The sequence below is a fragment of the Lycorma delicatula genome, chromosome 8, assembly GCF_047948215.1.
Source record: "Lycorma delicatula isolate Av1 chromosome 8, ASM4794821v1, whole genome shotgun sequence".
NCBI classification, from domain to species: domain Eukaryota; kingdom Metazoa; phylum Arthropoda; class Insecta; order Hemiptera; family Fulgoridae; genus Lycorma; species Lycorma delicatula.
This window is the reverse complement of record NC_134462.1, coordinates 94,785,703-94,812,564: the sequence shown is the minus strand read 5'-3', so window position 1 is coordinate 94,812,564 and position 26,862 is coordinate 94,785,703. Positions and strand designations below refer to the sequence as shown.

General features: G+C 31.0%; 1 protein-coding gene across 1 annotated transcript in view; it reads left to right on the top strand.

Annotated features, from left to right (window-relative positions):
- LOC142329497 (uncharacterized) overlaps window positions 1-26,862 on the top strand; it is a 237,641-nt gene that overhangs the window by 54,240 nt on the left and 156,539 nt on the right. The window contains exons 2-3 of the mRNA XM_075374170.1: window positions 2,716-2,833; window positions 21,305-21,390. Coding sequence (XP_075230285.1) covers window positions 2,716-2,833; window positions 21,305-21,390 — 204 coding nt within the window. The remainder of the gene's footprint in view (window positions 1-2,715; window positions 2,834-21,304; window positions 21,391-26,862) is intronic.

Genomic DNA, 26,862 nt, shown 5'->3' with positions numbered 1-26,862 from the left:
GTTTTTCTCAATCCACCGTGAAACAGTACGTTAATTTATTACAGAAGTCATTCGTTTACCAACACTTAAGTTAAACTATTTATCACTCGCTTCCTTCGTAATCTTTCAATTATTATTAAACAAGTTGCTTAGCAATTAATTCTCTTTAATTTATATGAAATAATTTTATGTCAATTTTTATATCACTTTCTTAAATATTAAGGAATATAAGTTTTACAACTTAAAAATATATTTACTAATCGGATTAGGTGACAGAACTAAATTATAAAGCGTGCTTTATAATAAAAGTTTTTTCATGATAAATTAATATTTTTATTTTTTTTTGAACTCGAATATGCATTTTATAACGAAAGCTGTTGATATACATTCTTAAATTGAAATTCAGGTATTTATGTACAATTTAATTTAAATACTTTACTTAAATGTAAAATTTAATTAATAGTGACACTTCTCATGAATTCAACAAAGGTTTCCATAAAAACAGGGAACTAATATCTCATAATAGTAGAAGAAAGGAAACAGGCTGCTTATTCATGCATCCTAAATTTGTAAAATACTTCTAAAGCATTAGCTACACAATAAACAAACATCATATAATAAACAAACAAGATATTTTCAGTAAATTTACTTACTTTATATAAACGCTTTTTTACTTTAAAATAAAGGAAAGGGTACAAATATTATTAAAAGAAAGTAGGAGCTTTTAAACAACTACCATTAAATATAGTAATGATACCAAATTACTACGATGCTTAGAAAAAAAAAACAGTTTGATTTTAATTATTTTTCTAGGTAAGTCATCAAAACATTGAGAATACTCTACTGTTTTGACTACTCTCTGTGTTTTGATCAACACTCTCAGCGTTCATCAGTCTTCTCCAGTTCTATTTTCTGATCCAGTTTAACTATTACCAAATTTATAGGAATAATGTTACAAAAGAAACAGTTTATCGGTCAATCGTTAGGAAGGCACATCAGCAAATACAGAAAAATAAATGAAAAAACAAATTATAGGTAAACTCAAAATAGTCATGATGTATAGTTTTACCAGTGATTTTAGGTTCAGGTGATATATATTTTTTTGAGATACCTACTAAATTTTAAAAAACAAAACAAAAAATGAAAATAGTTTAGACAAAATTATCCTTATAAATTTAAAGTTAAAATTAATAATCTTTCCTTTTAGTATGTCTCATGTATTTGTAGATGATTATTATTATTATCTTTTAATCATTATCTTATGTTTCGTTTGAAATAAACTAAGCTAAAGAAGATTAAAGCAAACAAGTAACTCATATATTAAGTAGCTTTACACCGAGTGAGCAACTTAAACAGAATCCCTACAAACTAAACACAGACATGTAACATTTTATGAATGAAATGGAAAATAAAAAATAATAAACTCTTTACTTTAGCAAAATGTTACATATTTCCCGTATTTTGGAAAAATACGGGAAATACGGACTTCTTGCAGAATATTTGCTTTCATTTCATCCACAGTGTGGGGATTTTTAAATTCTAATTCATTAAATTTATCTTTTAGATAGTTTCAAAGGAGAAAATCACACGCATCTAGACAGTGGAAACCACCGCTCACTGCTCACTGTTCGTTGTACTGTAAAAGTCGTATGAACGCGTGCTAATGAATCGTTTGATTTATGACTCGATAACTCCGTTGTGTTTTTGGAATAAGCCACACTCTATTTCACGATTTGTAAACCGAATGTAGAATTCTTCAAAAATTGTCCTTTCCACTTCTTTATTACTATCCGGTCAAAAATATTGGTCTCCCTATTATACGACTACCAAAATTAACACACCATACACCAATATTCTCATCGTGAAGAGGACGGTCAAATATCTAGTGAAGATTTTTTAAGTCATCCAATACCTGCTGTTGTGCGAATATCTAGATTAATGGAACCGTGTTTCGTCTGACATGAAGTACAGCATCTAGTCCACATGTCCATCGACGATGTTTTTGAGAACCAGTCGCAATAATTACGATGCTTCGGATTGTTTGTTTTCTTAAGTTGTTACAGTTTTAACGATACAGTTTAAAATTTATATCGTGAAGAATCTAATCAAGATATATATTTTGCAAACCTTATTGTAATAACTTACGTGTAAATTTTATCGGACCGGCAGAGATTTTTCTTTGAATATGGACTATGACCTCTGGAATGTTAGCTGAAGGTTTCCGGTTTCGTTTTGTTTCTAAAACCGACCGCGTTATACGTCATTTTTTATTAACCAAATCATGTATGGTATTCTATAAGGAAACTATCATTCGGTAATTTTTCCCGTAATATTTGCTTGAAAGAATAATAATCTATTTAAGGTTGCACTACAGTAACCCTTTCCTAAATGGGATAAGGTATTTTAGAAAAATATAAAAAAGAACGAAACTATACTGCAGTGAAGGAATGAACTGTTTATAACTGAAAACAATAGAAGAGAGTAGTAATAAACACAATCAATAATGAGGACAATAATAGTAATCAGTGTTAACAGTGTTAAAGGTTACTCTTAAATAACTGCAATTCAAGCGGTTTGGTTTGGTTTTAAGTTTGCTCACCCTATATTTTTAGTCCTTTGAATATAATACTACAGTAGCGTAAAATTATTTTTACGTTATAATACATTTACAAGAATATTTTAAAATAAATATTATAAAATATTATCGATAATTAAATACTTTTTTTTTTTTTTTAGGGTTACTTCAGCTTGATTGTCGTTATTATTTTCAATTTTTTACTTGAAGAGAGTTCATTCTGGTCAGAAAACGCAGTACCTCGTAGTCCAAGTTTTTTAGAACCAGAAATATCACCAAGTAAGTATAATAATATTAATGGATAATTAAAAACTTCATTGTTATTTTTAATTAATTTTTTCTTTCACTAAAATAAATTTATGCGATTTAATAAGACAAATTTTAATGGAAAAATTAATTTTGAAACTTTTCCTTTAATTTTTAATATTAATAGTAAAAGTTAGACTGTAAAATATGAGTGAATAAAATAAAAAAGGAAAAATTGTATTATTTCTTACATAAATGATTGCATATCCAAGAAAGAATTAAACTGTTTAATTATTTTTGCCTGTTTTAAAGTGTAATTAACGTAGAATACTTTACAGTAAAAGATGACTAATACGTGTACGAACAGAAATTAAAAATTTGTCAATCTTGTTCTTAAATTATTTTTTTTTTTTGAAAAATTGGACTATATAGACAATAAATAAAATTAACAAAAATTATCAGTCGTGTAGAATCTTTTTCTTTAAGGAAATATTTCGATTGGCCATACGTAAAATTTGTAGAAAGCGATTTTTACAACTAGCTTCTAACTGGAAATAAAGATTAAGGCATGAAAACTTATTTTTAAAATCTGTACTATATATATAAAGAGGCAGAGAGGGTTTTGTTTGTTCGGGATAAAGAAAAAAAATACTCAATCAATCGCAACCCATATTTCTTGCCATAACTGAGACGGTTTTTGGACATAAATCATCTCGAAAAACTATAATATATGATAGTTTCTCGAGATCGCAAACTGTAAAGATCGGCAAATCGGATTTGCCGATTGAAGCACAAACTTTAATGAATTGAATAATGAACTGTGAACTGTGAGTCTCTATCACTGTGTGCTGGGTTTGAACTGAATGATTCAAATCAATCGAATGAATAATACATAAAGATAATGGAATTAAATTTAGGTTAAATAAAATAATATTAAATAAATTAAAAAAAATTTCTGTTTAGCAATAATGGGCTTCCCGTGGGGGCTACGTGTGAGGCTGGAGTGGTGTGGTATGCGAGCACCTCGTGGGAGGCTAGACCAATCACCACCAAACTGGTAACAAACGGGATGCCCCTGGGATGCTGTTTTGGGAGGTGCAATGGGGTGCTCTTATAATATCTCTGCAAACAATCGTCCGATTTTCAAAATTCAAACGGGGTATTCGTTAGTAGGTTGAAGGCTAACTTTTGTATGCATCAGGTACACTGTAAAAGATCACGGTTATCGGAAATGTGTGTATATATATATATATACATACACACACACATTTCCGATATGTAATAGCTAACTATCATTATATATATATATATATATATATATTTATTTATTTATCACAACATGCGAGAACCAACCTACCGATTACTTTCAAATTTGCATGATACATTCATGTTATCCCAGGGAAGATTTTAAGCCGTCGACCGAGGCTCTAACTCCCTTGAAGGTTAAAATATTAAAAATATTCATTATTTCTTCGACCCTAAGGAGGATGACGTTGTGAATTAAATATACTCATTCAGGAAAAAATAGATTAATCCTTTTACTTCATTATTATATTTTGCCACCATGGCACAAAAATAAGTTATAAATTGTTTTCGTCCAAGTTGTGTATACTTTAATTACATAGATACTATAATTTTGTCTTTTGTGATTTAGTTTCTTTTTCAGGTTTATTAAAGCCTGAATACTGTAATTATTATTTATCAGTATTATTCTCACAATCATGAGGATAACGTACCATGCGTGGATTCAAGGGGTGGAGCCCTCTGGGTAGATGGGAATGGCGACCGAAGGACTCCTGGACGGCATCCTGGACTCTGCGGATGTCCAGGGCGCCGGTCTCTATGACAAATTTGAAATGGCGAGCGAAGCGAGTTCTGTTGCCATGGTGGTAGGCTCCTTGGCCCTGAGGAAGCTCCGAGATTCGCCTGGGCTAAGATGAGCCCCGAGAGTCCAGCTTCTGGCTAGACGGGTCGGCTAATGTTTTCATAATTTTGAAACAAATACAAATATGTTTATATAAAGAAATATTAATTAAGGGTAATTATAAATTACATTTAAAAGAATATAATAAATCAAGTTTATTTCGCATACAAATGAACTTACGTATTTAACTGTGCAAAAAGATAAGAATTTTAGTTATGCGTTAAATATTTTTCCGTTTAAAAAAAACAACAAATGACGTAGTTAAAATTTTTAAATAAAGAATTTCACAAAAAAGAGGTGGTAAAAAATATATTAGATAAAACTTTCAGTTTCTTTCTTTTTTTTTTAAACGACAGTAATTACAGACTGAAATAACATAAACCTGCGAATAATCTTTCCTACATTTAACCACAGCTTAAAATATTCTTATAGGTTATCTCTAACCTTTGATAAAAAAATTATATTGTAACCGTAAAAAAAGATTGAAATATTTTTATTCAAGCTATAAAATGTATGAATTTGTTTTTTTTTCAATCTTTCTTAATTAAGGTTAGAAAAAAAATAAAGAATTAGTGTTAAGAAACATCTACCTGATAAAACGTTAAATGATCTTTTACCGCAATAATCTTCTCAACAAAAAAAGAAGGAAAAACAGAGGTGTAGAATTGTAGAGGTAATATTACTCCTATTAAAAGAACTACGGAAGCTTAAAAAAATCATTAGGTTTCAAAAGGATAAAAAGAAACAGTAATTGAAGTGTGCATTCCGTGTAAGATTGTAATTATTCCGTAAAAAAGAAAAAAAAATATATATAAGCACTCACTTACATGAAAACAAATAAAATAAAGAAGAAAAATGTAATAAAAAGTTTATTGACGTAAAACAACGAAGAATTTTTATATTACTTTCATAAAGAATGTATTTTGCTTAAAATACACGTAAAGGCATTCTTCCGTTAATGTACAGTGGAAATAAATTTTCATCTGTTTTTTTGCAAGGTGAACAATAGAAAATAATAAGTATAAAAATAAAAAAATTCTAAGATTCTCCAAAATACTTCTAAAAATTACAAATATTTCAATAAAAAAATATATTAATACAACTTAATAACCATAAAACCACATACTTGCCAAGTACTGAGATAAAAAATAATTTACATTTTTTTTTATAGCAATGGAGTACTCGTCGGATGATATTTTCAGGTGCCCCCAGGGCGCCGTTCGGAACTTGGGAAGGGGATGCGATTGGATGCCACCGTACATCTCGGCAGCCGCTCGTCCGATTTTCACGATTCAAACGGTGTGTGTATTAGCAGGTCGAGCGCTAGCTGTTTAATGCATCGGATACAGTCTTGACTGGCCGGTGTATACTGTCTTCCACGAGTAGCATACTATATCCCCGCTCTAGCTAGGCAACCATCGCCTAGACCAATTCGGCTTGGACAAGCTATACAGACGTCATGCCGATACTAGTCAAAATGGATTCAAGAATGGTCAAAATGGATATTTCCGTTGAAATCTGAAAACCGAAATTTTACCTTTACTTCGTTCAAGGAAGTAAAAAGAAAATAAATATTTATTTACCACTTAATTCCGTTCGTACGATTTTTAGACGAAGTTAGTTTTATCTGAAATGGTATAAACAACATACAGAATCGGTGGTCTAAAGAAAACCCAAATGCTGTAGTCGAATCAAATTTTCATCATTAATCTAAACATCAAACGATAAAAGTTTGGTGTAGCGTGATCGATAACCACCAATTAATAGGCCCTTTCATACTAGAAAATATGTCATATGAGAAAAAGTATCTGGAATATTTAAACAATGGATTTCTTAAAGAGATAACATTTATCTCTTAAGTTTTGTTTTTAATAATAAAACTTGATTTTGTTTTTTACAGACTTCAACACATCAATTTTCTCAGAAATAAATTTTCTACAAATTTTGCATAAATTGCATTTTTTGCAAAATTTACGCATAAAAGTTTATTTGTTAAAGCATCACATATTAACAGCTCATCCGTTTTTGATGAAAATGATAGTTATACATCGGCCTAACGTAAAAATATAACATATACAGTATACTCGTATATACGAATATAATCTTAGTATATTAGTATACTAGTATGCTAGTATATTAATATTACTATATACTATATTAAACTTAATATATAGCATATATATAATCGTATTATTTTAGAAAAATATCAAGCGACATCATCCCTCTCAGTTAAAAAACAAATGTTTTGTACTAATTTTTTTTCATTTATCTAATGTAATTTTAATAAAATAAAATATAATCTCCATAAAAGTTTCAACAGTATAGTTTAAACGTATATTTTTTAGATACTTCAACTTTTCTTTTAATCTATTTTTATTTGGGGATATAACAGCAACAGACCTATAATCGGTTTCTTATTGCAGATAGAATATGGATGAAAAGTAGGTACTTTCCATTCAGTTGCATTATAGAGGCATATCCATTCACTACCATCGAATTCACTGTTCTATTTAAGCATAAAAATTTTACAAAAAAATATTTTTTTTGTTTATAAAAATATATATATATATATATATATATATATATATATATATATATATATATATATACAAATATTTAACTATATTTGTTTCTTTACCCCACTGTAAATATTCTATTACTTTCATTAATTACATTAACTTCTTTTTAATTTTAATGGGTGAACAGCCTACTCGAAAACCACGTATAATAAAATTCGGCAATGTTGACCTATGAAAAAAATTCGTAATTTTTCAGAAAAGCTGAAGAAGTAATAAATATACTTAAAAGAGATAAATAAAATTTTACAAATTCAGCAAAATGCAAACAATAAGATAACATAAGGGGTTCTGAAAGGGGAAAAACAAATTAAACCAAGATAGATGTAAAAATCTACCAATCACAAAAAATAAGTGAAAAACGTAAAACATACAGAAAGAAATATTTGTATATCTTACATATATATATTTTTAAATCATTGTCGCACCCCCGCCATGTTCATGACCTATTCAAAATTATTGTGGCCGCTTTGCTTATGACACCTCTAATTTTTGTTACAAAGAATTATATGCAAATTTTATTGAAAGATGATCAAAATTAGTAACATGTCAACGGTAAAAAATGAACTTATACGTACTGCTTAGCCACCCCCAGAATTAACAAAAATAACAGTAGAATTTTGGAATCTTAATATTTTTTTCTTTTGTCTGAAAATTTATTCCATTCTAAAATTTTCAGTTAGTTCCTTTATTGATTTTTAAATAAAAAATAAAATGGGTGGCTACATACTAAAGTTTCATGGATATATTGAACCAAATTTTTCTTCATCTAATACATCTGTTTTATTTATATAATATATAATATTTTAATTATATACAGCTAAGATAAAAAAGAAAGCATTAAATCATTTTTTTTTTAAACTGACAACGTAGCTGTAGGAGTTTCCCGTCATGCAGCTTTTTTCTGATGCACGGCTTACACAAGCAACTTAATTTAAAATATTTGTCATTTTATCTAAATATAATATTTCTCGTTTATTTAATTCAATGATTCCAACTAAAGCGCGCACGCATACCGTGTTTCATTTGCGCGGGTGTGGCGGTACTACCGGCCACTTTAAATATCTTTTTAACACTTTAAATATTATTCATTTAATTAATTCTACCGCTTACCTGTGACGTTACAACATAGCAGACGATTACAGCATACATATCATCTTCATTCATTCTTTGAAGTAATACTTTACGGTCGTTCCGGAGGCTAAACAGAGAAAGACGACTACAGTAGCTGTACATCAGTGCTATACTAGCGCTCCTTGTGGTGAGAGGGAGTACTAATGACGCAGTATAGTCACTCAGACACTAGTTTATTTAGAGAATTTTTTTGATGTGGGGGTGCGATTTTTTGCAAATATTATATTTTAATCGTTAACAAATGTACCTAAGAAAGACAAGACCTTCATTAGGGGAAATCCCGAGATTCTGAGGGTGACCTACCTCAAAGCCTCATACTCTTGACGTTTTAAGTTGAAAAGTTAATGGCGTCAATGATGTGTGTGGTATATATATAGGTGTAATATATATATATAAACCTACATATACTTGGTTTATATGTAGAAGTAATATGACCAAGTTTGGTCAAAATCGGTCGAGTAGGTCTGGAGATATTTGATTTAGAGGGCAACACCGAACACACACACGTACATACGATCATTCGGAAAATTTCCATCCGGTTTTTGGGTTTTATGGGTTTCAAAACGGAAAGATCCGGTGAAAACGGCATATGTCCAAATTGGACCGATTAGAATACTTTCCCTTCTACAGCTACAGCTCTTCTATAACACTACATGGGTAAATAAAAATAATATCTGTAATTTTTAATTTATTTTTCCTGTAAAATATTAACGTTTACAATTTTTTTTTCTTTTTCATATATGAGAAACATTTTCCAATCAGCTTTTTTCAATCAGTTTTTTTTAAATTTCAATTAAAAATATATTAGAAGTTGTTTATAGAACGTTTTTCAATAACTGTAATTCTGATCAGTCGGTATGCTTTAGACAATATTTTTTATCAGTGAAAATAGGTTTTTAATTGTTAAACCAATTTTTTTATTATTACATAAATTTTTATAATTTACACAATATTTGTTCAAATATCAGGAAATATTTATAACCTGTATCAAAACTATAAATAAACATTGATAAAATCTATGTATGTAAATAGTTGCAAATACCAAAATGATTTCGCCACAGGCAAATGATTAACTACAATAAAATATTATTAAAACGGTTTAACTGTTCGATTTACGCTATCCACAATATCATAAATTTATATAAGTACTGTGTAGTGGTTCACGTGTAATTTTAATTAGAATTCCCATAGTAGTTATTAAATTATAAATAAAATAATTATTTTCATTAATTATGAATGCTAAAATACATTTATATTATTCGAATACAAATTTTAATCTGTTATTTTTTTCTTACTGTTTTAATGAAAATAATTAATATTTTCTACGATCAGGCATTGAATAATTAAAATCTTTTCCCTAAGGAAATTAAAGACAACAAAAACTTCAACCACATCTTGTGAGAAACATTTTAACGTTACAGAAATTTAGAACTGTTACAAAAAGAACACAAAACTTTTACGTATATGAACACTATTTTTTTAGTATAGAGCAAATACTAAAAACTCACACATACACACGCGCACACAAACACATACACACACACACACACACACACACACACACACACACAGAGAGAGAGAGAGAGAGAGAGACAGAGAGAGAGAGAGAGAGAGAGAATGAGAGAGAGAGACCGTAATATTTCTTTACTACAAATATATATATTTTTTTAATTAAGAATATTTTTAAAAGGTAACTTTGTTTTTACTAAAATAAACTTTCTTTAAATTATAGACTAATTATCCCAAAACAGTTGTAGAAGTATTGTGGCTCGATAGTTATGCCGTCAATCGAATGCCAATACCAAAAGTACGCTATTCACTAAGTTCTTTTCTTCTTCGTCAAGTTTTGGACTACAGCCCGTTACAACACAAATTCATTCTTCCATCGTTTCCTGGGGCAACCCAAACTTCTTCGCTTAATTGGCTTATTACAATCATATAAATGCTTAGATATTTTAACTCTCATTCATTCTTTCCACATATCTGGCCCAACTTTCCCTCTATTCTTTAATACACTCATTCAAATCCTGCAACGCCTTTCAAAAAAAGGCATCTCCACCGCATGAATTCTCCTCTCATTTTGGTTTGTTAAGCACAAAGTCTCTGCTCCATATATAAAAGTAGAAACCGAAGCGCTCTTATAAAACGTTAAGGTCTTTTATTCACCTTATTTTTTAGGGTTTGTCTAATGGTTCCATTAAAGTAATTAAACTTTTCAATTTTATTATAAACATCTGATTCATCCCACAAAATTTTTCACCCTAAATATTGAATGCATGACATATTTTGGTCGTTGTATTATGGATTATCTTTGATCTTACTAATTCCTTTAAATTTGAAAATTAATTTTAAAACTCTACCTTTATTGTTTTAAGCTAGATCTGAACTAGGATCCTCCAGCACCACAACTGAAATGACTGTTACGACTACCGGCTAACAGTGCACCACATTCATGTGGATTGTATTTATTATGCGGCATTACGTCGCAGGTTTAAACTGGGGGTAACATTCGAACTATTCTAGAGGGTGATGAAACGCAGTTATCTTATGTTTTACGTTTCTTAGGGCCATCCATTTATATTCAAATATTTGAATTACTGTGTTTCAGCTATTTATGCCATTTGCCGTAAAGCAGATGGTAATTTTATTATCTTAATCAGACATATAGCATGATATATCCTTGTTTTTATTTTGATCTTAGCACACGCTACAGGTTTAAGATGTCTTTTAATTGTTTTAACTTCCTCGTACGTAGTAAAGGAAGTATTATGATCGCAAAAAATTTCGGTTTTCAGATTTCAACAGTTTTCCATTTTGACCACCCTGAATCCATTTTCGGCGTGACGTCTGTACGTACGTACGTTTGTATCTCGCATAACTCAAAAACTGTTAGCGGTAGAATGATGAAATTTTGGATTTAGGACTGTTATAATATCTAGTTGTGTACCTCCTCTTTTGATTGAATCGACTTGTTCGGGTAATGAAAACGCCGAAGCTTTTTTTCGCAGAAAAAACAAAAAAAAAATGACCACTTTGATCGTATACCCAAAATTATTCAATTACTTACCACTTTAAACAATTAATCTTTAACTTAGTGCTATAACCGGTAATATTCATAAGTGACTGGACATGTTACAAGTAATTCCCAAATCTATCTAAAAAACAAATATCAAGAATACCAAGCATCAATTACCAGGCTAAATAAAATGAGAAATGACGTTGTTATAGTTATCTTATTTTTTCTGTTCTCAACAGACTGATCCAACAGACTGATGTTCACATCTATCTGATGTGAACACCATATGACTTCCTTTTGTATGCTTACTAAATTACATATACACATTTTTTGCTACACTTCATTTAAACTTATTTCATTTGAAAGTGAGATACGATTCTCCAATTCTTTAATAAATTGAACAGTTACACAACTGCGTTGTGGTGGACACCACATTGCATCACATTTTTTGTGGTGTCCGTATCAACATTTCTATTAATTTATATATTAATTTTGTTTCACGTCGTTCAAGTGGTGTAAGTGAGAACATGTCGGATCCGTAACCATGTACACATTGGTTCGTTTCCGACTTCATATTCATATACATTTTTTAAATTTTTTGTTCTAATTTAAATGTATTGATCTATTAATAATTATTAACTTTTGTAAAAATTTTTGAATTAAAATGAAAAGCACATTAAATTTTATTTCACTAATAATTTGTGATTTTTTCATATTTTTTTATTGTTATTATTAAATAATTATTTATTGCACAACTTGTTACAATCAGAGATTAATAATTCAATTTTTATTATTAATAAATCATTATATTTAAATTTTAAAAAAAAGTTTAAAAAAATATATGTATATGAAGCCAATTCGAACCGGTGTCCCTTCCCCTTTTAAGATATCAACTATTTTATTAATTAAAATTTTCTTTGGCTATAATTCTGGAACCAATGAAAATAAGTACCACTTATGAATATCGTTGAAAAGCTCTGATTGAGGGCTTATTACTGTACTACCTGATTATTTTAATAATTATTATAAAAAAACTCATACTTTTTTACTTCCTTGTACGAAGTAAAGGAAGGATTGTGATCGCGAAAAATCTCGGTTTTCAGTTTTCAATGGAAATATCCATTTTAACCATCCCTGAATCCATTTTGACTAGTTTGACTAGCGTAACATCTGTACGTATGTATTTCGCATAACTCAAAAATGATCAGCCGTAATATGTTGAAATTTTGGATTTAGGACTGTTGTAATATCTAGTTGTTCATCTCCCCCTTTTGATTGCAATCGACTGGATCAGAAGTGTCTTTTGGTCTTTTTCTTAACTACAGTAGATGAACAACTAGATATTACAACAGTCCTAAATCCAAAATTTCAACATATTACGGCTGATCATTTTTGAGTTATGCGAAATACATACGTACAGATGTTACGCTAGTCAAACTAGTCAAAATGGATTCAGGGATGGTTAAAATGGATATTTCCATTGAAAACTGAAAACCGAGATTTTTCGCGATCACAATCCTTCCTTTACTTCGTACAAGGAAGTAAAAAAGTATGAGTTTTTTTATAATAATTATTAAAATAATCAGGTAGCTTCGAGTATAATAGAAAAACTGAGGAAAGATAAGGTACCGAACACAAAGAGAAATTAAATAATACATTTTATAGTTACTTTAATTTTTAATTTATACATGAAAGAAACAATAAAGGAACTATAAAAAAAAGTTTAAGCGGAATAACAGACCTGGAGGGAAAAAATTTAAAAAATTAATTAATATTCGCTAACGATACGTTTAAACTGGTTGAAGCTAGAAATAAAATAAGAAATAATTAAGGTATGAATTCATAGCAGCGGAAAAATTAAATTTAAAAGTAGATGAAGGTAATGAAGAAATTCATTTTAAAATATTAAAATTAATATTTAATATTAATATTAATATATATTAATATTTTAAAATAAAATATTAATAATTTTAAAAGTAAAATAGCAAGAAGTCACAAATATAAATAAATATATATATATATATATATATATATATATATAGTTATGATAAGGAAACACTGAAAATAAATTCAGAGAATCTAAAAATAGAAGTGTTTGAGAGAAAATTTAATTAATTGAAAAATTTTTAAATTGTATAGACTGATAAAGTACTGAATGAAGAATTTTTAATTGAATTGGTGGAAGAGATAAATTTATAACAAACTATTTTTTATAAATCTGATACACTACATAACTTCCTTGTACGCCTATTAAATTACATATACACATTTCATTAATAACTTCTAAAATTTTTTCTTTTTTTTTATTATTATTAAATTATTTTCTATTGTAAATTTTTTTTACAATAGAGGTTAATAATTAGTAAATCAATATACTTAAAATGAAAAAAGAAGTTAAAAAAAGGAGAAGTCGCATTCAAACCGATGTGTCTTCCCCATGCAATATCCAAATATTTGATTAATTAAAGTTTATTTGGCTATAACGCTGTTACAGTTTGATCTCTCTGTTATAAAATAATTAAACTTTGATATGACCAACCAATTTAGTTTCTACCACATATTTATACGCTTGTCACAAAAATTAATTTCTCTTATTTGTCTTAAAACATATATGTTTTAAACTTTGTTAGTACACTTTTAAAAAAATCTCCTGTATTGTAGATTAAAATTGAAAATTATTTGGGTAAGTAAAGTTTGAAGTTTTCTAAATATTTAAATTTAAAGAACTGAAAAAAAAATGTATATTTTTTTCTTAATTAATAATTATTTTTTCTTGTTTATTCTTAAAATAAAAACAAATGGCGAATCCTACTTCGTTTTTCTTCTGTCTGCCGTTCTGTATTTTTGAAGAAAAATTTATATCTCAAGATTAGATTTGAAAGATTATTACCTATTTCATACTCATGTTTGCACCATTTTTCTGTAAAAAAAAATAAAAAATTTCAGTATAAACACGTTCAAAAATTTCAAAACTGTGGTTACATCAATATTTTAATTTTTTATGTACCAGTAACAGTTATTTTATCAAAATGTTTTTAGCCAAAATGTTAAGCTTTTCATTATAAACAAAATGAACTTCATTTCCGCAGATGACTTGGCACTACCTAATACCATTACGTTTTACCACTCAATAATACTACTACTAAATTAATAATTACAACAAAAACAAATTTCATACATTCGAATCGCTCCCGTGAATTAATTTTTTGTTTAAGAAAATAACTTTTACTGATATTTTTCGGAAGAATCTTCCTAGGGATGTACACCAAGGAAATATCCTCTGAAATGTATAAAAATTCATTAAAATCTGTGCGTTTGGTTAGTAAGGCTTTAATGTATAAAAAAAATGAGAACTTCCTCTTTTAAAGAGGATTCATTAAAGAAGAAGATTCTTCCGAATAATATCAGCAAAAGTTATTTTGAAGTTGCAGAAAATATATTTAAATTCCCCTTTCTGTTATTTCTCCTTTCGTGTATAGTTAAGATTAATTTAAAATAGCGCATATCTAAAAAGTATGTATGTAAAAAAGCTTACATTTTTAAATCAATATTTAAAATGAATTGCGTATAATCTCTATATTGGTTGTTTTTTAAAAAAAGCTTTATTGTAAACGATTTCTAGTTAATTTTATTGTGAATACAACTGTTGATTTGATGAATCCAGTTAGTAACACTTCAAAAGATTATTGATAATTACTGAAATAATGTAATCATTATCTCAACGGCCATTTAAAATGTTTTTAATACGTTTTGTTTAATAACAGCTATTATTTATTGTTTTATAATTATTAGTATGGTGTTTCATTTAAAATAAATTTACAAGCTTCAGTCTACACAAAACAATTTTAAACAAAAACTCATTGTACGTACATATCTACCTAGAATAATTATTCTTTCTTTTTTTACAGCCATTTTTCCAGGATACATTGTAAATTAGTTTACGATGTGAGATTTAATATTGCATCTAGATTTTGTATTATATTAGAATATCTGTTAATCTTAATAAAGTGGTGGCCATTAAAGTTACCATCTTATATAGCCTACACAAGCACACGACTATAACATAAAATGTAGAAGTAATATTAAGTTTCACATAACTGACTATACTGTATCCTGAAAATATGCCTGTAAGAAAAGAAAGAAAAACTTGTTTTACTCATTTTTGTTCGTTTTTCATAATTATTTTAGATTTTTTGTACAATTAGTAGTCGGAGATTTTGTTTAACAATTATTTTATTTAGCGCTTTTTTGTTGTTTCCATAACTTTACCATTCAATTTACTATTCATCTAGATACGATACTAGTATACTTTTTTTTGTTTTTTAGAAACGTTGTGCTACTTATATAGAAATTGGAATATTAATGAATCGCGTATAACGCATGTATGTGCTAGTGATGCATCTCTGCTACGTTTTGCAGAGCACATTTTTCGCTTATTTCTTGAGAACAGTGAACTTTTTGAAAACTCAAAAATTATGCTGTTTTTATTATCGTTTTATGCAGTACAGTCATTAAAATCTGAAAATAGCATAATTTTTTAAATTTGGTCTGTAAGTGTAGCCCCTACCTTTTTAGATACGGGAATTAAAGAAAGCGTTACTTCCAGGACAAAGACCTCTTTAACACCCAAAGGTTGGTTGTAATCTGTTAGATCTGTGAAGCTGTAAAATGGAACAAACAAATATATTACATTTAATACAATACTATTCCTGCTATGGACATATTCGGGTAAAAAGAATGTAATTGCGACAAAATTTGAAAGTAATTAATAATGAATTATATTATAATTTGACATTTATCTTAACATAAGAACTAAAAAAAAAATCTTTAAAATATAATATTGATTTTCTATATCACCCTTAAAATAAAAGATGAAAAAAATCTGACTTTTGATTAATGATAATCAAGAGAAGGGAGGTCCCTGCAAAGCCCCTCATTAAAACATACAAAAGTTCAAAACTTTATATATAGAAAAAGCACATAGCAGACAAATCACAGACAGATCAAACAGATTACAAACAGATCACAGGTAAAAAAGAGTTAAAATAAAAACAACGTCATCAATACCAATATATGAAAACAAGACTAAAAATAAAACAAATCTTCGTCGATAATAGAAATAGCTGTAATTTGTAGACCATCAAAGTGACGTTCACCACATAGCGATAGACTCACCCTGTTTTCCCACTACCTTCCCGCGGTCATTCCTCTGGTTACACATCGCTGTTAGATTTACTACCAGTTATTTACATTTTTGTCTAACCTCTGCTTGTACCAAATTTTAAGTTGTTTGAAAAACAATTTCTCCGAAGGCTGTGATCTTTTTTGGAGTGAGAGGAGATTATACCGGATCATTTGGCTTCAGGAGTGAGCACTCTACCGTTTAACAGACCCGAAGAGCCGTTATCATCATAACCAGGAGAAGTTGTATTGTTCAGTAGCGTTTTTGGATGTTCAGCAGACCTTTGATAAGATCTGGCTGCTTGGTGTCTGCTGTATAAGCTAAAACTGAGTCTACATTATAAAGAGAGAGAAGAGCAGAGCCTAAGCTAAATGGCTGAGGGAGGCCCCTCAGCCAATTTGCTTAGTCCTGCGGGGTCACTTTGACGGGCGTTTTTTCCAGGTTAAGTTCAATCAGGAATTATCTAGGTTCTTCGATATGAAGTCGGGAGTTCCTCAGGGCTTCTTTGTTCTGTATTCGATTTTCACGACAGATCTTTCTGCTCCGGATTACGTCACTGTCACGTCGTTTGCAGACGACACGGCAGTTCTAGCTGATGATGAAGATCCGAATCAAGACCTTCCAAAACTACGATCAGAGTTAGACGATATAGGCGCGTTGCTAAGTGGAAATTGAGGGTAAATCAGAAAAAATCGAGCCATGTGACATTTACGATGAGGAGTGATTGTTCACGAGTCCACATGAATGGCGTCTACATCCCTTGTAGGATCGGGTACGGTACCTTGGCCTACACTTAGATCGTCGCCTGATGTGGAAGGGCAACATGGTAAGAAACGAAGATATAGCTTAACACCAAGTATACAGAACTAAACTGGTATTCACAGTCATCGTTAATCTAATAAAATGTTGATCTACAGAGTTATCTTTAAATCTATTTCGACGTATGGGATTCAGCTCTGGGGAACGACGAGTAACATCAATATTGAAATAGTTGAAGATCCCAAAATAAATTTGTGAGAAATAATTTGTTTTTTACAGGTAGATAAATTCATAACTATCTAGAATTACCTTCTGTTTACGAAGAGGTTCAAATTAAAAAAAGAAAGATGTTTTTTCTTATATAAAATATTCAACAAATTCTTTAACGCATACAGAAATTTTAATTTGATTACACATAATTTGAATTATAAAATTGATAATTTGAAGATGTTTTACGATAAATAATAATTCAATAAAAACAATAAAAAATAAAAAATATGAAAAAATACCAGAAGTTATAAATGAAATAAAATTTGATATACTTTTCATTTAAAAAAAATGTGTATACGTAATTTAATAGGCGTGCAAGGAAGTCATGTGATATCTACATCAGATTTTTTTTTAAATAAAAGGTGGATATTTGATAAATGATTTTAATTTAATATTTTATGAGAAAAACGATGGCGATAAATACTTTTGTTTTTGAGTTATAAGCAATCAAAGTTGCAAAAACGGAAAAATCATAAAACGAGGTAAAACGCCCCCTAGTAACTTTCTTTACATCTGATAACAAATATTTAAAAGTTATTATTGAGATTAATTCCCAAACAATAACAGTAACAGACTTCGCAATAATAAATAACACTAATAATACACAATAACTAATAATTAAAACATTACTACAGACTAAATGGCAAATTTTAATGAAACATTTTTCTAGACTGTCGAATAGGTCGTAGAGAAACCTTAGAATGGCCTTCCAGGACTCCAGGATCTATCCTCTAGATTATTTTTGGGGTTACTAAAAACATAATGTATAATACAAATTGACGAATCTACAGGTATACTACTAATATGCCACAAGTTATAAACTGATATTTCTTAAAGTTAATGCATTGCTAAAGCTTAGAGGCAAAACATTTGAGCACTTCTTGCAAAGCGATATGCTTTCAAGATTTATTGTGTTAGGTGATTTAGGACCGAAAATATTTAATTAAATTTTACAATTAAATTAAATAATATCAGTTGACCTAGCCGTTTAATTTGTAGTAATATTAAAAATTATTAGTTATTGCTTATTGTTATTATTATTATTATTATTGAGAAGTCTGTTGTTATTAGTGTTTGGGCCATTAATTCCAATAATCACTGTTTAAAATTTGTTATTGGATGAAATTGTGAAGGTAATACGAAATAAAAGGTAACTATATACGAAATTTTATTACTGACGCAATTCCGTTTTTGTAAATCTGATATCTTATAGCTCAAAAAACGAAATCCTTTGTCGAGAAATGGTTTTCGCAATTTTTCTCGTAAAAGTTTACATTAAAATCACGTATCACATGTATTGTCATGTATTCCTATTTAAAAAAAAAATGATTCAAAATGGCAGGAAAAATTAAATACACCATAAAAGTAATTACTTTGATTTCGTTGTACGAAGTAAAAGAAGTATTGTAATCGCGAAAAATTTCGGTTTTCAGAATTCAACAGAAATATCCATTTTGACCATCCCTGAAATCATTTTGACTAGTTTCCGTGCGACGTCGTTCATACTTACATATGTATCTCGCATAACTCAAAAACGATTAGGCGTAGTATGTTGAAATTTTGGATTTAGGACTGTTGTAATATCTAGTTGTGCACCTCCCCTTTTGATTGCAGTCGACTAGACCAAAAGTATCTAAAAAGCCACAAAATCACAAAAATAAGCTCTCACTCAGAGCTTTTCAACGATATATTACAAGTGGTACTTATTTTCATTGGTTCCAGAGTTATAGCTAAATAAAATTTTAATTAATGAAATATTTGGATTTTACAAGGGGTAAATTTTACAAGGACACATCGGTTCGAATTCGACTTCATTTCCTTCTTTTTTTAAAATTTAAATATATTGATTTATTAATAATTATTAGTCTGATTGAAAAAAATTGATATTATTAGTGAAATAAAATTTTATGTGCTTTTCTTTTTATTTCAAAAATGTTTACAGAGGTTAATAATTGTGCAGCAAAAAAAATGTGTATATGTAATTTAATAGGCGTACAAGGAAGTCATGTGATGTCCACATTAGGTTTTTTAAATATATTGATATGCATTTGTTTCTGTCTGCTAGTAACCCTCACTTTTAAAACATGAATCCGTTTCCGTACTTATAATATTGCACTGAATATAAAAGTTCTTCTGCAATACTTGTAATTTTTTCCGTTCAGTATTTACAGGAATGTACGTGGTTTTGACAACTGAAAACCGAAATATCATCCAAGAGTTACTGAAATAATTGTGAGCTTATATATGAAATATTAAAAATTGAAAGTAAAAGCAGTAGAAAAAAACATTCCCTTTATTTATTTTAACTTGGTCTCATCATCCCTCTTTTGGCCTGCCGGATGGCCTCCTTCCTTCCGGTTTTACCAGTGCTACTTCTTTTAAAAGGAACACTTTTCTCCTTATAAAACACATAAATCTGATTCTCATCTTCATTTGAGCCGCTATCCAGGCTCCCTGTACAAGTCTGTTATTTTCCTATTTTTCCTGATCTTCCTGTCTCCATCTTTGTTTATGATGCCAAAGACCTTTAGTAGGATTTTATTCTCAAAAAAGATGAGTTTTTATTTCTGCTACATACAGCACAGTTTTTCTAATAATTATTTGGTAAAATCTCAGTTTTTTTGTTACAATTTTTATATAATTACCAAAAGAAAAATATGCGTAACTAAAATTTAAAAAAAGTACGAGTATAATCTTAAAATAAATAGAAAAAATAAATATTTAAAGATACTGAGGACTCATTATAATTTTTAATTATTTTTCATGATAGTTAATAATTTCAAATTCAGTTTGGTTATGGAAATAAAAGTAAAACGAATAAACTTTGGTAAAATTTAAATAAACCCTAGTCAGTAAAAAAGGAAAGATAAACCAACTTTTAATAAAATTTGGAGATCCAAATTAAAAAAGCTATATTTCCTAACCGAAGAAATTTATAAAAAAAAAATTCTTCTATAAACGTGAAATTGAGGCATTCATTACTGTAGTTTGATGAGTACTGATCTCATGCAGAATTGAAATGACAAATGGGATTGGCCTAAAAAATTTCCTCAAAATCAAAAGGAAAATTCAAAGGAGAAGGGCATAGACTAAAATAAAACAATGTATTTTATAAAAACCTGAGAAGATTTGAAACCTCAACTAGAAAAAATACATTAAAAATCCTCGGATACATAATCCGAATGGATCTAAAAAGATTAAATAATGAAATTTTCGAAAACTTTTAGAAACTAAAAAGCCAAGCAGATGATTGAAAGAGGAACTTCAAAATTTAAAAATAAAAGGGGAAGTGTTTGAATAGAATGAGATTTAGATAAATAATTTATAATGCATAGGTACTTGTGGATGAAACCATAAGAAAATGGAAGAAGAAAAAACCGGTTAATCTTAGGGAAAATGAAGGAAATTTGAAAAAGAAGAAAAAAAGAAAATTTTATTGGCGTGGTCCCTAGTAATCCGTTTCGAAATTAAAAAAAAAAAAAAAAAATTAGGTAGAACTAAATGTTTATTTAAAAAAAAATTTGATATTGTAATAATATATGCTGCATGTTTGTTCCTACAGAAACGATTTTCTATAAATATAATAATGCATAAATTTTTTTTTATGATTATATTTTACAAACTGATTTTTTTGTAATTGCAGCTTCAATGATTTTCGCCTTAGCGGTCTTGGTGTGTGCCTTGTTTGGTGTTGTATCATCAATTTTATTAGCATATGGAGTTTATATGGTAAGTAAAACGTACTTAATATAAATAATAATATTTTGTTGTAAGCAAATTTGCCAGATGTTATTACAGTTATGCTAATAATAGAAATTGATTATATTTAAATTAAACGGTTACGAGTTTATATGTAAAACGTGTGCTGAAGTAGAATTACGATAGAATATGCAACTTATTTAAGGAATATTATAATCATACTTTGTGGTCATTGAAGTGTTCATTACACAATATTCCTCCATACAATATTAAATTAAATCTTTTCTCCTTACTTCTATTGTACTCGTTTACTTCTATATTTTATTTTTTTAACTTTTGTATCATTAGATAATCATCATAACAGTATATTCTCCTTATTATGTAAATGTACCCTAAAGCAACGGATGTAACACATTAGAATGTAACGTTTATTACTGTTTATAAGAAAAAGACAAACAACAGTTTTGATTGTATTCTACATTTATAGAGATAACGCTTTTAAATAAACTTATTATAAACTGTAATTATACAAGCATTTTAAAGCAAATCATCCCTCCCCAAATCAAGTTATTGCTTTCAGTACATTCAGTATAAAAGTACGTTGGAAGAGTAACGATCACAATTTTGTGATGACACAAAAAGTTAAAATAAAATAATTTACAAAAAATAAAAAAATTCTAGGTTAGAAGAAAATTATTTTATAAAATTATTTTTTTTTATAGATAAAAAGATCATAATTAAGGATAAGAATTAAAAATTTAACATGAAGATTTTAAAATGTTTGATTTAAGGTGTGCTCGTTATCTTTTTGTAAAGGGAAATTCCATTTTAGTTTTGTAATTATAAAAGTTAGATATCGACTCTTGAAGTATGAAAACTAATACCTTTTTTGTTTTTAATTTTAGCATAAAAACATATGGTAGAATTATTTTTATAAACATATTTATTACTGTTCAATTCAGATTGAATTGTAATTTAGTAAATAATAATTTCAGCCAATATCCAGAGATTTATCAAGAAACCTTTAAATACATATTTTTATTAGTCTAATTTTTACTTGATTTTACATTCAGATTATATTGTTACCGTAGTAACTGTAAGGGCGTTACCGACGCCCTTACAGTAATCTGAGATATGGAAGAGGAGGTCTTGTTCATTGGTCTAATTGTTATCGGCTTTCTATTCTGAATATAATGTTACCGTAATAACTGGCGAGGCCTTTGGTTTAATTTTTATCGGCATTTCTATTCAGATTGTTACCGTAGTAACCAGCAAGGGGGCTAAATGATAACGGTAATTTGAGATACGGAAGTGTGAATATCTTTTTCATCGGTCTAATATTTTTTGGCAATTCTATTCAGATTATTTTGGTGCCGTAGTAACGGCAGAAGGCGTTAAAGATAACTGTAATCCGAGATAGCAAGTCTTTTTTATTTGTCTAATCTGAGATATTGAAAAGGAGTTGGTCTAATTGTTTTCGGCTTTTATATTCAGATAATATTGTTACCGTAGTAACCGGCGCGTGCGTTAAATGATTACTGTAACCTGAGGTATTATGTCCAATGGTTTAATTTTTATCGGCTTTGTATATTTATTATATTGTTACCGTTTTAACCTGCGAGGGCATTAAATAAAAATATAATCTGAGATAGAAATGTTTTCATCATTGGTTAAATTTTAATCGGCTTTCCTATTCAAATTATATTGTTACAGTTGTTACGGGCGAAAGCGTTGAATGATAACGGTAGATATGGATTTTCTAATTTTTATCGGCTTTCCTATTCAGAATATATTTGTTACAGTAGTAACCCGCGAGGACGTTAAATTATAACTGTAATCGTAGACAAGAATGAGGACAAGTCTTGTTCATTGGTTTAATTTTTATCGGCATTTCTATTCAGATTATAATGTTACCGTAGTAACCAGCGAGGGGGTTAAATGATAACGGAAATCTGAAATATGGAAGAGGGAATGTCTTGTCATTGGTATAATTTTTATTGGCATTTATATTCAGAATATATTGTTACCGTAGTAACCAGCGAGGGGGTTAACTGACAACGGTAATCTGAGATACGCGAATGGACATGGTCTAATTTTTATCGGATTTCATAATCAGATTATATTGTTACTGTAGTAACCAACGAGGGGGGACATGAAATTTTTGATGAGTCAAACTTACGTAGAGTTTCGCAGTAGGCTTCTGCATTATAGTCGTTCCGCGTGGTATGAAATAAACAGGAGAACGCCAAAACGATCTCAAAAGACTGTGGCTATCAGTTTATGTCCAAATGGGTGTTGATGATGTTGGTGATTGAGGATGACGCTATTCAGTTGACTGCCGATTTCTCTCTCCGGTGTAATACGAAATCGATGTTTCATTGCCGGTAACCAGTGAATTAAGGAACTCATAAACTTAATGATGTTAATCAGTTGCTAAATGGTTTGGCGGCGGTCTTTACTTTGGAGATAATCTCTTGTACATATATTTTGTTGGTCTAGATGAACTAGTTGGACCTATCAAACTTGAAAGATTTTTAAAAAAAACCGATACCCTATTTCTATATTCGCCGGGAATGTAAAGATACTTTACATTCCCGGAATAGTTTTAGTGTTTTAAAATTTATAGCTTATTTTTATCTTTAAAAAGATTTATGCGTTTGATTAATGTTTCAAAAAAACATTAAATTTTTGTGTCATTTTATATTACGTAGTACTATAAATTCTTATTAAAAATGTATATAAACACTTTTTCGTTCAGTTATTTATTTTTCTGTGGAATTATTCTGTATATAACATACAGAATCAAGTTTCGTGAATTTACATTATTCACAATAGGCAATTTATATATTTGATTACATTCATCACGCACATAGGAAAGAATAATATTATTTCCAAATTAAATGTAAGTTTTGGTATATAACTTCAGAGGACATTTTACTACGGAATTGGGTCAAAAGATCTAATTCTGATATTTTACTAATTTTAATAATTTAAAGGGTTTTTTATTAGGGAAAACTAATGATTTTAAGTAAAATAAAAATTAATAAGAAAAGAGTGGAAGGTATTTGATATGGTTTAAATCTGCGATTATATTAATATTCATTATTAATTTAATTTTTTCCGTAAATTCATATTTAAATATTTCAGTTGTTTTGAAAAATAGCATGAATATATTTTTTTAATTTTAATTTTTCATTAAATCATAAACCCAATCGCTTTAACTATTCATTTAAGATGAATAGTTTTCGTGTATTTCGTTTATTAAAAAAAACTTGTCCTATCCGCAGATTTGCATGCGGTTGTGCGACCAACCGTTAACACAATGTAACCGTTAAAAAATGTGTGGCAATACACATCGAGAGCCTGGACAGTGAGGTAAGCTCTTCCAGCGACTAAAACGTCAGAGATAAAGGTGACGTCTGTACGCCCGGCGTATGGACATGCACAAAATGCGACGGTGGTGCTTCCTAAGCACGCTGCGGATCAGCTGGTGGCGGGAGGACGAATGAGAGTGGGCTGGCAGTCGTGTAGGGTGCTCCTGTGGGAGGAAGGCCCTAAATGTTTTCGATGTTGGGAAAGAGGGCACCTAGCGGCGGCATACAAAGGGCCAGACCGCTCGAAGATGTGCTACAATTGCGGAGGGGGCCACTTCCGTCGCGACTGCAAGGAACAAGCCAAGTGTATCAAGTGTGGTACACATCGAAGATGTGGCTTGTAGAACTAAGAAAACTACGCAATGAAGCTCATCTATATTAATGCTAATAAGAGTGCCCAGGCAGCTGTCAATAAGGAGGCAGATATAATATTGACATCAGAGCCAAATGGAGGGGTGGTCAGGGAAGACCCCAGAGAGGACTTGTCGGGCAGAAATGCGCTATCTGACCAGCGGACGGAAGCAGGATTCGTTCGCACTAAGGTGGGGGAGATCCTCGTGTATTGTTGTTACATCTCCCCCAACTCGTCGTGGGATGACTTCACGGCGTTTCTGGATGCGTTGGGAGAGGATGTTCGGTGAATGGACCTACCTGCCCTGCTGATCGGCGCCAAGCACGCTGGGGTGGGTGGAGGTGTCACGGGTGGGTGGAGGTGTCACGGATAAGCAAGGGGAGGCTCTTGCAGAGCTCACCTCCTCATTCAATCATTGAGGTCAGCCTCAATGATGACACCCCCACCTTCTGGAGAGGAGAACGAGGGTCGGTCCTTGACCACGCATACGCTTCACGGTGGCTTCCACTTGTACAGGAGTAAGTAGTGCTGGCAAATGACTTAGGGAGCGACCACAGGGGATTGTGGGATTGAGTTGAGTGGCCCACTTCCAGCCAGAAGTCAAGCGACGTTGTGCGACGTTGACAACATCTCGGGGGAGGCTCACGAAAGTATTCAATGAGGATCGCAGGTGGGAACCTGAGGAGCTGGACCAGGAGGCCTGCTGCCACCTTGAACAAGACGCCCCAAGAAGAAGGTTTATTGGTGGACCGCTGCAGGGAACTAAGGGCGGACGTGCAACGGGCACGTCGCCGTCTACAGAGGAGTAGGGCGCTGGATAGAAATGACGTAGAAGAGCTGACTCAACAGCTCCGAGAGTCTAGGAAAAAGCTGAGGCGAGAGATTTGGAGAGCGAAGAGTGAGTCGTGGAAGCGTCTCCTTGACCAGCTGCAAGAAGATCCTTGGGGACAAGCGTATAAGCTTGTCACCAAAAAGCTGGGAAGGAGACTGCCAGTCATCCCAGGAGAGCAAATCAACGGAATAGTGGAATCACTCTTCCCCAGACTACCGGCCGTCGAGTGGCAGACGACGCCAAGGCGTCGTCTAGGAGAGCCAAGGCGAATCTCGCTTCAGGAGCTGGAGAGGGCAGCGGCAGCGCTCAACGTTTAGTGGAAGTAGCATAACTAAAAGTCTAGTTCTGCATAAAAGACAAACGGTGCTGGACTGTTTTAACCAGGCCTTCACGCGGGGTGCTTTCCCATCATGCTGGAAGAAGGCACGCTTGGTACTTCTACCCAAGCCGGGGAGGAATCCAGACCAGCCAGCCGTCCAGTGTGCTTACTCAGTACACTGGCAAGTATGAACGGTAGAGGAGCAAGGGGGGACTCTCCGGAAGGGCATGTCAGCGGTCCACGCAATTCGTGAGGTAATGTACTCTGTCGACGCAGCAGCAAATGGTAATCGGCGGACAAGAGCGATTCCGGCCTTGATACTGTTGTATGTCCGGAACGCCTTCAACAGCCTGCCATGGGAGGTCATCGGGCAGGCGTTGAGAGTGAGTCTCCGGACAACTTCAAGCGATCATTAGTAACTACTTAAGTGACAGGGAAGTGTGCACGTTCACGGGTGTTTCAGATGCGAGCGGGGGTCCCGCAGGGCTCGGTGCTGAGCCCTCACATATGATGAAGTTCTTTGCCAGGCTTATCCGGAGGGGATTGAAGTCTTCGGATTCGCCGACGACCTGGCCTTACTGATCAAAGGATGAGAGGCCTTGCCTCTCATCAAAGGATGGAAACA